Here is a 17,614-nt window from a genome sequence, read left to right on the forward strand (position 1 = left end):
TATACACACTCGGACCTTGAAGACTGTGGGATGTAGCACGTGGTAAGAGGGATGGAATCACAACAGACCACTGCAACTCCAGCTAGGTCTCTGTAGTACAGACCAGATCAGCATTCTTATCTGAGATATTATGTACCGTGTGATCCTTTTCTCTCTTGGATCTCTCTCTCTCTCTCTCTCTCTCTCTGTCTCTGTCTCTCTCTCGATAGATAGATAGATAGATAGATAGATAGATAGATAGATAGATAGATAGATAGATAGATAGATAGATAGATAGATAGATAGATAGATAGATAGATAATGTGAATACACACGTGCACTCTGGGAGTCTACTTGGGTTATTAAACCTGAGTTTGGACTTGAACTTAGCTTTTCCTTCTTAGCTTTCTTCCAGTACTTGGTTTTTAAAACTTTTCATTCCACCTTGGTGTTTGTAAGCATTAATCCAAGCAAACTTTCTTTTTGAATTTGTGCATGCTAATTTGAATATTTGGCAAAGAATTATTGCCCACATGGGAGGAGTATTAATCTCTGGACTATAGAGTCATGTTTTCTTTTGTTCCCATTCTCATGTATGCCAACAGGGTGTGGGTAATTTCATTCAAGCACTCAGTCAGGTATTTCTATCCCGTTTCCTTCAAATATATCAGCAGTAGCTCTGCCTTAAGTCCAGAACTAAACAATGGGGAAGGCTAACATCAATTGGTTGATCAGGCTGTTTGCACATCCATATTCTTTTCTTTTCTGCATACAGCCTGCCACCTGACCCAAGTCCCTTGAGTTTTCTTCAGAAAATTATTTTGGTTATGTTTCTATCTCACTTTTTACATAATGAAACTTAGTGTTAAGGTGCTATGGGACAGTCTGCCATCCTGGAATTTACCGTGTTCAGACATGCTTAGCTTCAGCATGGTTGCCGGGTCATAAGCTTTCTGCTCAAAGCATAGTAGCTCACTGACTTTTTTGAGGGTGGATTGATCTTTGGAACCTGATATCTTTTCCTCCTCAGGGAAAGTTTGGTGGTAGACAACATTCTTTACAGACAGAAGTTCCTGAGTTCATCTCCAAGCATCTCCAGATAAGGTGGAAAGGATTCTTGCTAGGAAGCCAGAAGACCTTCTGCCTGTCATTGTAAACCAGAAGTGGACAACTTCTGGCACTTTGGATGTGGGTAGATGGGAAGTTTTAGCAACTTAAACCAGCATAGCCAGCAGTGAGGGATGTAGGATAAAGGGAGCTAAGTCCAGCAATCTATGGAGGGTAGCCATTTGCCTTTTTTGGGGGTACATAATACTGAACTAAGTGTACCAGAGACCTAAAACAGTGTAAGGCATGATCTTATATATTTGTATAATTGCTTCCAACACTCAGCACACACTTACCTTTTAAAACCCTTTCACCTCCTAGACGTTCTGGATCAGAAGACTGTAGGAGCTAGCTGGTACTTAAAAGGGAACTCACATATAAGAAGGTTGGAGATAGACTTAACTTAATGCCACAAATTGAAGTTAAGTGGTGCATGTACTGATAAGGTCTTCTTAAGGGGAAATGGAATTCTGAAAGTCAGAAGCTACAGTGGCAGCTCAGACTCAAGTACTGTACTGAGAGTAGAGCATGATGGTTGCATAGGGTGTTCGGAATCAGTGATTAAAAAGTAGACATTTTCCTCCGAGATGCTTGGAATTCAGTTCTGCAGCTTCAGTGGCTTGATGGGGAGAATATTTGGGTGAAACTCTTGAACACACTTGATCAGTTTCCCTTTTGGAATGTTTTTGTATGCTTCTAAACGGTGCCTTTCAGATATGGCAAAGAAGTGTCTCAACTTTGTGAGCGCAGTAATGTGGCCTATGAATGTTCCCTATTGTTTATCTAAAGTGTGTGTTGTGGATTGTGTTTGCCTTTTTTGACAGTAAAATCCCTTGATGTATGCTGCAAGATAGATGTCAGTGGTGTTGGTGCATCTAAATGCGTCCTGCTGCGAGTCTAGGTTGAAAATAAAAAGTAAAATTAAGCTGAAAGTTAAGAGCGAAACTTAGCTTGAATAAGTGAACTAGCATTTAAAATTTGCTTACTGTATAAATGCTGTTGTAGAGACAGAATTTCTAATACCACTGTGTGTGAGTATGATGGAAACAGTAGCTCACAGGAGGGAATAAGTGATAAGTTAAAACACATGGAGATCTCCTGCTGCTTTTACCTTGTCCACCAAGTGGATTCTATGCTGCCATCCTCTTGCTTTAAGCACTTTGGCTGACCAGGGGAGATGATGCCTCCAGGCATTCCTTAGCTTGTCAAGGCAGACAGGAGAGAACCTTGCTGTTCAAACTGTATTCTGCTTGGAGAAAAAAAATATTCTGCTGGTTCAAGTGGCAAAAATGTAAAGGCAACTTGATCTGAAAGCTTCTTGTTTAGCTTTTTTTGACAGGTTCAAATGCTGACTAACCTTTTGTAGGCTACCTGCTGCTTCCTTTATTGTTCCCTCTCTGCAGCAGTGCCTGTCCTGTTTTTCCTTCCTTCTGTCCGCTAGAAATGCTAAGCATTTGTTCTTGAGATTGTGGAATTTGAGGCATACTGATAAGCTGTTTGTCTGAATGTGAAGAGATGTGGGGGGGGGGGTAAAAGGGGGGCACCAACCCTTTCCCTTGCCTGTATCCTAGTTGTCCTTGGGTCAGACAAAACATATGGCTGGCCTCTGGCTGTCACTGGCCCAAAAGACATCCAGATTGCCCTCTACCAGTCAGTTCCAACTTCTCTGTATATTTTACTTGGAAAAGTGGATTGTGGAGCTACTACCTGCTGCTCAGTACGCCTCTGATATTACTCTTTTTCTGATAATGTGGGTTTTTCTCCATTAGGAGACCCATTTGGAGCTATCTCCCTCTTGCAGTCGGTGGCTTCTCACCATGTTTCTTTTGCCGTGTGAAAACTCATTTGTTTGCTGGCATCTTTGTCTGATCATTCATTTTTCCAGCCACCCCATCTTCAATAAAATAGTGATTATTAATTTCACAAAAATCATGTTGTACTGTTGTCTTATCAATTTGATTGTTTAGTTTTGTTTACTGCTGTTGTAAGCCACTTCAGAGGGATGTGGCGTGCTGCCGGTTAAACCGCAGAAGCCTCTGTGCTGCGAGGTCAGAAGACCAGCAGTCGTAAGATCGAATCCATGCGATGGAGTGAGCTCCCGTCGCTTGTCCCAGCTCCTGCCAACCTAGCAGTTCGAAAGCATGTAAAAATGCGAGTAGGTAAATAGGTACCACCTCGGTAACAGAGTTCCGTGTCTAGTCATGCTGGCCACATGACCACAGAAATTGTCTTCGGACAAACTCTGGCTCTATGGCTTGGAAATGGGGATGAGCACTGTGTCCTAGAGTCGGACACGACTGGACTAAATGTCAAGGAGAACCTTTATCTTTACCTAAGCCACTTCAGGATTCCATAAATAATAAAAACTATTGTTTTAAAAAAGTAAATAAAATAATGACCTATTTGGATTTTACTCCTGAATAAGTAAAATTATGTAAGTCCCAGTCCTTCGTTGCAAGTAATTAACAAGATGCCTGTTGCAAGCTTGGTAGCATGGCATTCACATAAATAGGCACATGACCAGGCTTACAAATTGTGTCTTGTAAATTAGTTGTAATGCTGTTCTATGACTTTTCCTTATACCAGAGTAAATTCCCAGCAAGTTTCTGGCCAATAAATATAGCCAATGACAGACTATTGGAAGATGAAGACTTGAGGTGGTTATGTCTGCAAATGTAATTTTGGAAACTTGGAGTGTATGGCTTTTGATATTAGGTTTTCATTTCTTAGTGGTATGAAATTCAGGGTGACTGTAGTATTCTACTTATTTCTTAATGCAGTTTAAAAATTGCTATGGCCACCCCAAAACATATTGGGTTCTGAAGTTTATTCCAGGGATGTTTATTCCCTGAAATTTATTCAGGGTATCCTTATTAAATGTATCTTTTAGTTTACTGTGCAACTGCCCTAACTCTTTTGTATAATCACTTTTTGCTTGGAAACTTCAGGTGCTGATGCTCTACTGTTCTTGTATGAGCATCTTACCAAACCATTTATCTCGAACAATCTAATTTATGGATCATTTAACCTGATCATATCAAATGATCAGTATGATAACTGAGGCATCCACTGCTGTTACCAGTTGTTGGATTCCTCCACCAGTCACCATTGGTTGTCAAATTCTCTCACTTCAAGACTGCAGTGCAAACAAGTACAGTGGTGCCTCGACTTATGAACGTCCTGAGTTACGACTCGCACCGGCTGCAAAATTTTGCTTCGACTTGCAGCCCTTAGCTTTGAGTTACAACCAAAAAAAAGGGCAGGGAAAAAAGGCAGGGGATTCAAATTGATAACTGTTGGTAGTTGAAGAGGCTGCTTCTTTGTAGCTCTTTTGCCCCAAGGATTAGAGTGAATGCGATCGGAGAAGGCTTTGGACTGCCTGGTAAGGTAAGGTGCTGCTTTCTGCTTTTTATGAGGGGGTGCTGATAAGGAATTGAGCCTTTCCCAGAAAAAAAATGAGCTAGGAAGCTGTAACTGCCACACTATTCTACATATTCCCATAGGAAGTCAGTGCACTTGCAACATCTGTCCTGCAGCTTCTTAAGTCCCTGCAAATAAAATTCTTACGACTGCTGGTGTAACCACTCATTTGCACCATTAGTTGCCTCCAGAATACTCCCAAATCGTCGTTCATTTAGGTGTTTTTTTTAGTTTGGGGAACAGATAATAGTCAGAAGGAGCCAGGTTGGGAGAATAGGGTGGATGGGGCATCACTTGAAAGCCTAAGAACGTCTGTTTTGCCACTGTTTCACCTGCAGTGCGTGACGAGGTGTTGCCATGCAACAGGATGACACCTTTGGAGAGCTTTCCTCAGTATTTTTCCTTGATGTTTTGCCTCAACTTATTCAATAAAGCACAGTAATATTTTGCATTGATGGTTGAATCCTGTTGGAGGTAGTCCACCAGCAGAACTCCCTTCTTATCCCCAAAAAATGTTGCCGTTGGCTTCTGCACTGACCTTTGCACTCAGAACTTCTTTCGCCTGGGGGAACCACTGTGCCTCCATTCCTTAGACTGTTCCTTTGCCTCAGGATCTTAACAGTAGATCCATGTATCATCATCAGTTACCAGTTTGCCCAGGAAATCTAACTAATTTCTTGCAAAATGTTCCAAAACAGCCACCGATGACTCGACATGTTTCCTCTTTTGTTTGGCTGTCAAAAGTTTGGGGATCCACTTTGCTGCCAGCTTTCTCATTTCCAAGTCTTGGATAATGGCACCAACTCTCTCACGTGATATTCTCAAATATATAGCAATACTTTTGGCTGATATTCGGCGGTCCTCCATGATCATGTCATGGATGGGCTTCACATTTGCAGGCACAGAGACAGAAACAGGCCTTCTACTGGGTTTCTCACTTTCAACACCCAAATGGCTAGTTTTAAAACTGACAACCCAATGTTTAACTGTTGCACATGAAGGGCCACTGTCACCCATAGTTTGTGACATTTCAGCATAGATCTGCTTTGCACCTTTCCCTTGGAGAAACAGGTACTTGATTATGGTCCTATGCTGTTCCACATTGAACTTTTCCAGAGGTGCCACCGTGTTCACTTTGGACCGGAAAATGAAAGATAAGTTAAAATCATAGGTAGCTGATTTTTGCACGGTTGAATATAGACAAACAGGCCAGTACATCCTGCAATCTATAGCTTCCTACCTCATTTTTTTCTGGGTAAGGCTCAATGCTTATGAGCACCCCCTCATAAAAACAATTCTGTGTGGGTTTTGCAGCATGGTTTTGGGCTGGGTGGTGGGATTATGTTTCTATGCTGTGATGGGTCTTGCAGGGTTTGTTTGTATTTTGGGTTTTCCCCCCATTTCCGATGGGTCTTGTGGGGTCTGTTTGCTTTTTTGTTGCATTTTTTTGCATTTCCAAAGGGTCTTGCACAGTTTGCTTCCTTTTTGCTTTCCTTTTTTTGCATTTCCAATGGGCCTTGCATGGTTTGCTTGCTTTCTGCTTTGCTTTTTGTTCATTTCCAATGGGTTTTGCATGGTTTGCTTACGTTCTGCTGTGCTTTTTTGCATTTCTGATGGGTCTTGCATGGTTTGCTTGCTTTCTGCTTTGCTTTTATTGCATTTCTGAAGGGTCTTGCACGGTTTGTTTGCTTTTTCCCCCCCCTTCAGCTGGAACGGATTAATCACATTTCTAACGGGTCTCGTAGTAGTGTTTTGTATTTTGTTTTTTGGTGATTTCTTTCTTTGGCCAGAATGGATTAATTGCATTTCAGTGTATTCCTATGGGAAATGGTTCTTCAACATGTGACCATTTTGAGTTATGACCGGAGTTCTGGAACCAATTAAGTTTGTATGTCAAGGCACCACTGTATCCAAAAGAGCTAGAGCTGTTGCTGTGGGGATAAAAGCAAAGTCTAGCTGCTGCTGAAACAAGAAGGTCATTTTCTGTGGGATTAGATTAGACCTTTGACTGTGCAGGCATCAGCCAGTTTCAAAAGTTGTATGTTGTGATTTTGTGTCTCTGTGTTTGCTGTTTTTTTTACACAGTATACTGCCTGGCAATCTGTTATGACTAGGGCTGACATAAGAATATTTTAAACAATCAACTATGAGATTCAAGTAGAGAAGAAAAAGTTCCACAGTGGCAGTATTCTCCTAGTTAGGGAGATGACTGTGGACAATTGTTGTTTAGTTGTTGTCCGATTCTTCGTGACCCCATGGACCAGAGCACGCCAGGGCCTCCTGTCTTCCACTGCCTCTTGGAGTTTGATCAAATTAATGTTGGTCACTTTGATGACACTGTCCATCCATCTCGTCCTCTGTCGTCCCCTTCTCCTCTTGCCTTCACTCTTTCTGAACATCAGGGTCTTTTCCAGGGAGTCTTCTCTTCTCATGAGATGGCCAAAGTATTGGAGCCTCAGCTTCAGGATCCGTCCTTCCAGTGAGCACTCAGGATTGATTTCCTTCAAAATGGATAGGTTTGTTCTCCTTGCAGTCCAAGGGACTCTCAAGAATCTCCTCCAGCACCACAGTCCCAAACATAAATTCTTTGGAGGTCAGCCTTCTTTATGGCCCAACTCTCACTTCCATACATTGCTACTGGAAAATCCATAGTTTTCACTATGCGGACCTTTGTCAGCAAGGTGATGTCTCTGCTTTTTGAGATGCTGTCAAGGTTTGTCATCGCTTTCCTCCCCAGAAACAGTCAGCGTTTAATTTCGTGGCTGCTGTCCCCATCTGCAGTGATCATGGAGCCCAAGAAGGTAAAATCTGTCACAGCCTCCATATCATCCCCTTCTATTTGCCAAGAGGTCATGGGACCAGTGGCCATGATCTTAGTTTTTTGATGTTGAGCTTCAGACCATTTTTTGTGCTCTCCTCTTTGACTCTCATTAAGAGGTTCTTTAATTCCTCCTCACTTTCTGCCATCAGAATGGTATCATCTGCATATCTGAGGTTGTTGATATTTATTCCAGCAATCTTAATTCTGGTTTGGGATTCGTCCAGTCCTGCCTTCCGCATGATGTATTCTGCATATAGGTTAGTTGAGTAAGGAGACAATATACAGCCTTGTCGTACTCCTTTCCCAGTTTTGAACCAATCAGTTGTTCCATATCCAGTTCTAACTGTTGCTTCCTGTCCCACATATAGATTTCCCAGGAGACATATAAGGTGGTCAGGCACTCCCATTTCTTTAAGGACTTGCCATAGTTTGTTGTAGTCGACACAGTTAAAGGCTTTTGCGTAGTCAATGAAGCTGAAGTAGATGTTTTTCTGGAACTGTCTAGCTTTTCCCATAATCCAGCACATATTAGCAATTTGGTCTCTAGTTCCTCTGCTCCTTGGAAATCCAGCTTGTACTTTTGAGAGTTCTCGGTCCACATACTGCTGAAGCCTACCTTGTAGGATTTTGAGCATAACCTTGCTAGTGTTTGAAATGAGTGCAATTGTACGGTAGTTGGAGCATTCTTTAGCACTGCCCTTCTTCGGGATTGGGATGTAGACTGATATTTTCCAATCCTCTGGCCACTGTTAAGTTTTCCAAACTTGCTGGCATATTGAATGTAGCACCTTAACAGTTTCATCTTTTAAGATTTTAAATAGTTCAACTGGAATGCCATCACCTCCACTGGCCTTGTTGTTAGTCATGCTTTCTAAGGCCCACTTGACTTCACTCTCCAGAATGTATGGCTCAAGCTCAGCAACCACTATCTGGGTTGTCCGGGACATCCAGATCTTTCTGGCATAATTGCCACCTCTTGTTGTCTTCTGCGTCTGTTAGATTGCTATCATTTTTGTCCTTTCTCATGTCCATCTTTGCACAAAATATTCCTTTAATATCTCCAGTTTTCTTGAACAGATATCTGGTTTTTCCCTTTTATTTTTTTCCTCTATTTCTTTGGACTGTTCATTTAAGAAGGCCCTCTTGTCTCTCCTTGCTATTCTTTGGAAGTCTGCATTCAATTTTCTGTAACTTTCCCTATCTCCCTTGCATTTTATTTCCCTTCCCTTCTCTGCTATTTGTAAGGCCTTGTTGGACAGTCACTTTGCTTTCTTGCATTTCCTTTTCTTTGGGATGGTTTTTGTTGCTGCTTCCTGTACAATGTTACGATCCTCCATCCATAGTTCTTCAGGCACTCTGTCCACCAAATCTAGTTCCTTAAATCTGTTATTGACTTTCACTGTGTATTCATAAGTGATTTGGTTTAGATTATACCTGACTAGCCCTGTGGTTTTTCATACTTTCTTCAATTTAAGCTTGAGTTTTGCTATTAGAAGCTGATGATCAGAGCCACAATCATCTCCAGGTTTTGTTTTTGCTGACTGTATAGAGGTTCTCCATCTTTGGCTGCAGAGAATATAATCGATCTGATTCCGGTATTGCCCATTTGGTGATGTGCACATATAGAGTTGCCTCTTGTGTTGTTGGAAAAGAGTGTTTGTGATGATCAGCTTATTCTCTTGACAAAACTCCATTAGCCTTTACCGTGCTTCGTTTTGAACTCCAAGGCCAAACTTTCCTGTTGTTCCTTTTATCTCTTGACTTCCTACTTTAGCATTCCAATCCCCTATAATGAGAAGAACGTCTTTCTTTGGTGTCAGTTCTAGAAGGTCTTGTAAATCTTCATAGCACTGGTCAATTTCAGCCTCTTCAGCATCCGTGGTTGATGCATAAACTTGGCTTACCAGTCTGGCTTGGATTAGTATTGAAATCATTCTATCATTTTTGAGATTGTATCCCAGTACAGCTTTTCCCACTCTTTTGTTGGTTATGAGGATTACTCCATTTCTTCTATGGGATTCTTGCCCACAGTAGAAGATGTGATAATCGTCTGATTATCAGGATGTCAATGTTTATTCTTGCCATCTCCTGTTTTACCACATCTAGCTTACCAAGGTTGATAGATCTTACATTCCAAGTTCCTATGCAGTATTTTTCTTTGCAGCATCAGGCTTTCCTTTCACTTTCCAGGTGCGTCCACATCTGAGCGTCCTTTCAGCTTTGGCCCAACCACTTCATTAGCTCTAGAGCTATTTGTACTTGTCCTCCGCTCTTCCTCAGTAGCATGTTGGATGCCTTCTGACCAGAGGGGCTCATCTTCCAGTGTCGTATCTTTTAGCCTTTTGTTTATGTCCATGGGGTTTTCATGGCAAAGATACTGGAGTGGCTTGCCAGTTCCTACTCCAGGTGGATCGCGTTTAGTCAGAACTCTCTCCACTATGACCTGTCTGTCTTGGGTGTCCCTGCACGGCATAGCCCATAGCTTCTCTGAATTACTCAAACCCCTTCACCATGACAAGGCAGCTATCCATGAAGGGACTATGGACAGTAGTGGACCTCAAAGAATGGGTTCTCCTCACGTATACCATGCTTTGGCTTTTTGGAATTTTTGCTTGCAGATTTCTAACATAAGTATCTGGATTGTTCTTGCAGGAACACTGCCAAACCATTTCTGATGAACAACCTAATTCATGAAGTAAAGGTCTTGTTACCTTTTCGGCATACTTATTTAGGGCAGAAAATATTTACTGCAATTGAGATTACTCTTGCTTGTGCACCAGTTACACTTTGAAAGAGGAACCATGATTATATTTTGCTGTTACCTCTTTCCCCCATAGTCTTTCAGATGTACTTTTGAATGGATATTTAACAGCTATTAATGTGTTCTTGCACAGGCCTGTTTTTTGTGTAGCCTCAATTTTAAGCACTGGAGCACTTGATGAAGTGTTTGTGTAATTGAACACTCACACTTCAGCGCATCTAAAACTTCAGCACTATGTAAACAAAATGGCTAAATAATTAGAACTGGTTAAATTTGAATTGACAGGTGTATTCTCTACATAAGTGAAACTGAATGTAGAATTCATCTTGCATGCTTTCTACAAGACTGTTGACTGCCTTTTCCCCCTATTACTTTGCTTTGCAAATTTAACCTCCTAGGTCCATAATTTGTATTTCTTTGTAATATTTTTTTTAAAAAAAATCTGATTCCATAGTAGATATCCTATATGATTATTACTGGGAACCCAACATAATGGTCACTGGCTGAACTTAACAGAGTTGTTTTCTAAATTGTGTGGTGTGCGCTCTTCATTCAAATGACTTAAAACAATTCAACAAAATAGCACCAGAAATGGGACACAATTCCACTAGGACTTGTGTTTCCCTGCAAGTTATTGTTCCCTGGTTTAATTACTTAGAGGCACTTGATCAGAGCTGTTTTGCTCAACAAATGCAAAATCATATATACACTAATAATACACAGATCTTTAGATGAGGAAAAAAAACTGGTTATAGCCTATCAATATTTTATGTTCCATCGCCCATTAGAAGAACAAACCTTAGCTTGTTGAATGGGACCAGAGCTTGGAAGTAATAGGCTACAAGTTACAATGTTGCCTTAATATGTTACTTTTAGTACAATGATGCTACTAGATTATTACTACTTTAAAGTAACTACAGTACCTGTATTAGAAATTGCACTGGAACAGCAACAAACCAACTCACTTTATGGCCACTGACCACCTGGACAATGGCTGAAGTCAAGGAAAAGTTTTTTGCACATCTCAAAACTGTTTCTGCAGGCTATACCCCCAAATCTGCAAACTTCTAGATTTTGGACCATCCTAGATATTTCATCCCCCCTCTCCTGCAGCTGTGCTTCCTGAGAGTCATAGTTCTTCAGGAGGTGCCCTCTATGGAGACTAATAGGCAGCAAGACTGTGACTCCCAGCATCTTCTATGTCCAGGAGGGTTTAACTCCTCCCCAAAGTTGGTCAAGTGGTTATTGGGATGGTTGACCCTCCAGGTGTGAAAAACACAACACAGTGCTATAAGCCACTCTTTTAGCTACAATTAATGGAAAATAGTTACTTTTCCAAAGTAACAAATTACTTTAGTAATTAATATTTCAAGCTCTTAATAGGATTTGCCCTTGCTCTTTCTGCCTTGCCTACCCCCTACATATACTCTGGAGGGTCCCTCACTCCTCACAGGTGATCTTGTTGAGAGGATCCTCAGCGTGCAAAGGTAGTGAGTAATTCATTGCCACCTGTGATGTCTCTTTGCTGGCAGATTGACACAGTGGATAAAATTCATTGCTTTCTTCTTTGAATCCAATATTAAGTGTTCCAAACTGAACTATCTCCAATAGCAAAGCCTGCTATCCTTCCCTTATAACTACTAGTAGAGTTGTTTTAATGAGAAGCTACATATTAATGTATCAATATAATCATAGGAATCTATAGATAATTATTGCTCCACATATAGTAGGAATGAGTGCTGATCGCAAAATTTATGTTAGTCTATGAAAACTGAATCATCATAGTCTTATGCTAAAATTCAGTCTTTGTTCCCAAAGGCTTCACATTTTCTTGCTAAAGGCTCCCTCTAGTGGTAGAACTTACACTATTTGAACTTCTGCAAACCTGCCTTGTTATATTGCTTCCTTTTTTCCTGACTTGCATGTTTGAGATAACCAATCTTGAGTGGTGACAAAAAGTCTGGGCAGCCTAGTTAATGCTGAAGGCCATATTAGATACAATAATAATATTTTAATAAGCAAGGTGCTTAATGATCACCTTATAATTAAAATGAGGTTTCTTGTGTCCTAAACTGCAGAAATGCTTTTTGCATTTCTTTGCAAATAATGTTTGAATATTTTTGTGTTAAAGCCAACACAATGTAAGTGCAAGAATAGCTACAGAATCAAATGCCAGTGTAGCAGCATTGGTAGCTACTGCCTTCAGATCTCTTGAAACTACTGTAAGCTGCTCTCCACCAATCACATTACTTGCTGATGACCCTACTATCTATGGCAGGGATTGTGAAGAACCTTTGGCTTTCCAGCTATTTTGGACTTCATCTCCAATCATCTCAGTCTATAAATGATACAGAATAGTGGAAGTTTTGTTCAAAAACATCTGAATGGCCTCAGGTTTCTCTCCAGTGGGAGGTTTTATCAGATTTCACTTCATGGTATAAAGTTAGCTTTTTGCTGCTGATGTGCCACCATTTGATACCTTGTTTCCCTGAAAATAAGACCTAACCTGAAAATAAGCCCTAGTATGATTTTTTCAGGATGCTCATAATACCCCCATAATAAGCCCTCGTTCAGTTAAACCCCGCTCTTCACCATTGTGCAGCATTGTGCAGCAACCAGAAGAAGATGACATGTCTGTAAAATAAAACATCTCCTGAAAATAAGTCCTAATGCATTTTTGAGCAAAAATTAATATAAGACCCTGTCTTATTTTCGGGGAAACACAGTAATATATGCATGAATCAGCACAGGCACAGTTGTTGTAAAGTTACCAGATCAAACAAGTGCTGCTTTGTAATTTATGAAACAAATGGGTATATAACTGGTAAACTGTTCTGAAAGTGAAGTGTCATGTATGTGCTGGTGAGAAATTACTTATGCTTCATTATCATTTACTGAAGTTCTCTGACTGAAGACACTCTAGGTTAGATCTTATTCACACATGCATGGTATTCATTGTACATCCTCTGTCTTGATTTTGTTCTGTTCAGTGTCATTTCTGATCCTGTGGGTTATGGTTCCCAAAATCTTGTTGCACAGATATGCAAAAGACTTACCTTTTAGTAGTGAATTGCTGTAAGTTGCCATAGGCATTATCTGTTACATGCTGAACTGCACAACTCAGAATGCAACAGAGATAACGCCTATGGAGATTTTTTAAACTGGCAATTTGCTGTTAAATGTTATGCTTTCCGTGTAACTGCACAACAGGCTTATCTTACATGCTTATTAATTGTACTGTAGTGTTTCCAATATGAACAAAGAACGTTTCTGTATTGAAAATCTGTTGCAAGAATTTGTCAGACATTATATACAACAATAATAATAATGTGTTGTCAAGTTGATTCCCACTTATGGTGACTGTTTCTGGGTATAGAATACTCAGAAGTTGTTTACCATTCCCTTCTTCTGGAGACATCCTGTGACTGTGCAGCTTTGTTCCAGATCACACAGGCTGGCTGTACTCACAGGAGATACGATAGGAAATCAACCTCTCATTCTGTAGCCTGATATGTACATAAATCACTGAGCTACCTACGTAGTGTTTTATTATTTAATTATTTATTCAAAATATTTTTGCCCCACCTTTCTTATTAAAAATGATTCAAAGCGGCTTATATCATTAAAAGACAAGGTTAAAAGCGAAAAATAGTAAGTATAAAAATATCAAAAAGGATCAAACAAATACCCCACTAAAAATAGTAAACAAAAGCAACAAGAAAAACACATTCGGAGCAGTTGGGCACAACAATCCATTAAAAAAACAAAAACAAAACACAACTCATTCATGCAGCCAGTTGCGAACGGAAAGCTTGCCTGAAGAAAAAGGTCTTTGTCTGCTTGCAGAAGGATAGCAAAGATGGGGTCAGCATGGCCTCCTGTGGAAGGGAGTTCCAATGTCTGGGAGCAGGAACAGAAAATACTCTGTCCCATGTCTCCCCAAAATGCACCTGTGAAGGGATGGGGCCAAGAGAAAGGCCTCTCCTGTTGATATTAACAGCTGAGCTATTTTTCCTCTGTGAGAGAAATAGCTTGAACACTTGTCCACACTAACTTGTAGGTAGTGCTGTGAGTAATTTTTTTTCCAATTGGCTATTGGTCTGTTTTAGCCATATATTCGTAGAGACTGCAGTGAAGGTTATAAGTTTGAAGGGAAGGAGTGACTGAACTCGGTCTTTGTGAGGATGTGACAGATTAGGGCAGGGAAAATATCCACACCGAGTATACTACTTAGCCAGTGCCATCTACAATCTCATTGTAACTTCCTTTCATTTTGGACAAGAAGATATATAAGGAAGAAGATATAAGGAAACATAGCCACAGAGTGAAGAAATACATTTACTTTATTAATGATTAAACACAGAGTTGTTTTTAATATTTGTAGTTTTCATTTTATAATTGTAACGCAAGAAGTTATAACTATAATGTGCTATAGAGCCTCGTGGCACAGTAGTTAAACTGCTGTACTGCAGCCAAAACTGTGCTCATGACCTGGGGTTCAATCCCAGGTAGCGGCTCAAGGTTGACTCAGCCTTCTATCCTTCCGAGGTTGGTAAAATGAGTACCCAGCTTGCTGGGGGGGGGGGCAATGTGTAGCCTGCATAATTAACTTCTAAATCGCCCAGAGTGTGCTTGAAGTGCTATGGGGCGGTATATAAGCAGCATGCTTTTTTGCTTTGCTGTTTGTCATTTCCCAGTATATGATGTTACTAGCTTTGTATGCATGTACTTCAAACTGCTTCCATTTTCTTACAGAAGAAAATACTAAGGAAGGTCTGCCAGTGCAGAGAAGTCTGAGTGAGAAAGTCTCCCTCTATAGAGGAGATATCACGGTGCTTGAAGTTGACGCCATAGTTAATGCTGGTAAGTTTTAAATTATTTTGTTAACATTTAAATGTTGGAGAGTTGTTCAGTAAAGTACAACTGGATTATGTTTGGAGTACAAGAAAATGAAGACCTGTAACTGGGTATACTTGATGCTGATAGAATTGAAATTCCATACTGGAATATCAAAAATATGTACAAGCTTTGTGGCCTTGTAGGTGAATTCCAGCTTTGTGTGAGTAACTATCTTTGTTCTTCCCCTTTTCCCTTGCAACTTTCATGCCCTCTGTGATTTTTTTTAATTATATTTTTTGCTTTTGGAGTGCTCTTCAGTCCTGTTGATCACCTAGAAGAGTGTTGTACTATGTACTGCTTCGGGCCTTGCCAGGATGCTGTTATGTGTGTAGGAATAAAGACTTTCAGGGTGGCTGAGATCTATCATATATAGTACTTTGTAGAAGGTCTTCTCCATCAAGGAGGCAGGAATTTTGTATTTGTGTCCAAGGTTGAGAATTATCATCTTCCTTGTGTTGGTGTCCCTCTGTCCAAAAACATTCTTCAGCTACTTCTGCAGTAATTTCTGTAAGGAATACACACACCCCTTTCTATGGACTCATCCACACAAGATGTTTGGCTCAGATTGTGGGTTAGAACTGTGGATCCTTCCCCCCCAGATCCGAATTATTCACTCCAAGTGGCCACACCTGTTATTCTATTGGTTTCATGAAATTGACTATATTTGTCAATTTCATTTGAGTTCCAGGGAGAGTTTCACATCAGGTGAAGAAACCCCTGGCAGGTGGTGGAGAAACCAACAGGAAGTTGCTAAAGTGGCAAGAAATGAGCTATGTTGTGGAGAGTGCCCCTGACATCACAGCTGATGTGAAGAGAGTTCTAGTTGTGCATGCTCCATAGCTGTGCTTGTCTGAGACAAGGCAACAGATGGGAATAACAGATCTGGAAGGATCTGAGTGGCAAAACAAACAAATGAAAAAACAGTTCCAAAATCAAGGAAAATAATCCTGAAATGGAAGGGAATTAAGAGAGATTGATTCAGGTCTTCAGTAATGACATGTAGATCTGTTAAACTAATAGAAATCAGTGATTGACTGAATTACCTCTTAGATTGGAGGAAACAGGATGTGTGGATTACCTTTCATGTTTTTTAAATATATACTAGATAATCAGTATGGTTACACTCGTTTTTAAGGAATGTGATCTAGAATGTGAGGAAAATAAGGTGCTGTTCTTTCTGTCAGTGATATATCTGAAATTACTGGAATAAAGTACACAGTAATTCGCAGACTAAGAACAGACTTCTGTATTTTCTGCCCTTGTGGGGGAGTTGCATTACATCAAGTAAATTAACATTGTAATTCTTTGGTGCTAACAAACTCAGTGAATCAGGCGGTGAGTTTGTAATCTAGGATGTACTCTTTCTAGAACTGATTTATGTCACATAGCTTATTATTGAAATTGAAGTTCATAATTTGAAGCATGGAAGTCATAGAGTGAGGCTACACAAAGCAGGCAATTAATAGCATTCCTTCTTCCTGGTTTCATGTGAAATTTGCAATACAGTGTAAACCAGACAAAGGCAGTAGAAGTCTGGATTTGGCTGTTGATAGTGGGGTAGTCTTAACATTACTTCATCTTTGAACTCTGGTATTTTCACTGTGGGCTAGCCTGGATGAAGTGTTGCTTCATTTCCTTTTTACATGGCACCTTCCCCCCGCCTACCCCATATTTTCAGTCTTACAGCTAATTGGATCAGTAGAAGTGCCCATGGCAGCATAGCATTAACCAAGACAAAATTTGCAAGCTTACTTCAAACCAGGTATGTCACAATGTATGGGAAGTGAACATGCCATGCTAATATAATAGTAACTAAAGTAAGGTTAGAGACAGAAAACTGGAGATGAAAGAAAACTTGCTAAACTCTTTCTTCTTACAGATTTAAACTGTTTTCTCTTGAGGGAACATCTTGACAAGGAATTTTCAGTCCCATAGTATCCCTTGTTTCCAGGGGAAAATAAGAGAAGATGGACTTATTTTCAGGGTGCATAAAATTATTATTATTTTTTAAATTAAGAAAAATCAGATTTAAATAAAAATTGTAGAAAGGTAATTAAAATATTTTGTTTTTTATCCACCTTGCAGTGATTTAAATTGATTTGATTCCACCCTGCTTTTTAAATTATTTTAAAAAAATCCATTAAGTCCTCCATAATCTACATAAATAGTCTTGGCAGAAGCTAGTGTCTTTGGCTCTTGAGAAACAAAGAGAATGTGCATATACCACACACATGTGCATTCATGCGCACATGCACACACACTGAGTGACTGGCCACTTGTAAAAAAAATGCAAACAATCCCTCTGATGTTTCTAATGCACAAAAAACCCCATATCACTAAAGAGCAGATATTGTTCTGGGTTAATTTGTGCAAGAATCTGTTCTTACTCCGGAACTCCTGTTAAGAGCGTAATGGAATGCTTCACTAGGTAGCAAGGGAAATACTTTTGCAGTTCATCATCCCCACAAATGAAGAAAAGAAAAGCTGAAGTTTACATCCCAATTGTATGGGAAGTATGCGTGCAGTGGGAGTGGAGCAAATGTGTCATAAGGGGGACCAGCATGGAAAGATTCTTAGGTTAATATTTGCAAATGGTATGTTTAGGTCCACAACATGAGCATGTGATA

The 17,614-nt window shown here is 40.1% G+C and overlaps 1 protein-coding gene across 3 annotated transcripts in view; it reads left to right on the top strand.

Moving 5' to 3' along the window:
• The window catches only part of MACROD2 (mono-ADP ribosylhydrolase 2), a 1,236,456-nt gene that overhangs the window by 13,702 nt on the left and 1,205,140 nt on the right, over positions 1-17,614 (top strand). For all 3 annotated transcript variants that reach the window (XM_073003448.2, XM_073003446.2, XM_073003438.2), the window contains exon 3: positions 14,844-14,951. In XM_073003448.2, coding sequence (XP_072859549.1) covers positions 14,844-14,951 — 108 coding nt within the window. The remainder of the gene's footprint in view (positions 1-14,843; positions 14,952-17,614) is intronic.

The sequence above is a fragment of the Pogona vitticeps genome, chromosome 1 (assembly GCF_051106095.1).
Source record: "Pogona vitticeps strain Pit_001003342236 chromosome 1, PviZW2.1, whole genome shotgun sequence".
NCBI classification, from domain to species: Eukaryota; Metazoa; Chordata; class Lepidosauria; order Squamata; family Agamidae; genus Pogona; species Pogona vitticeps.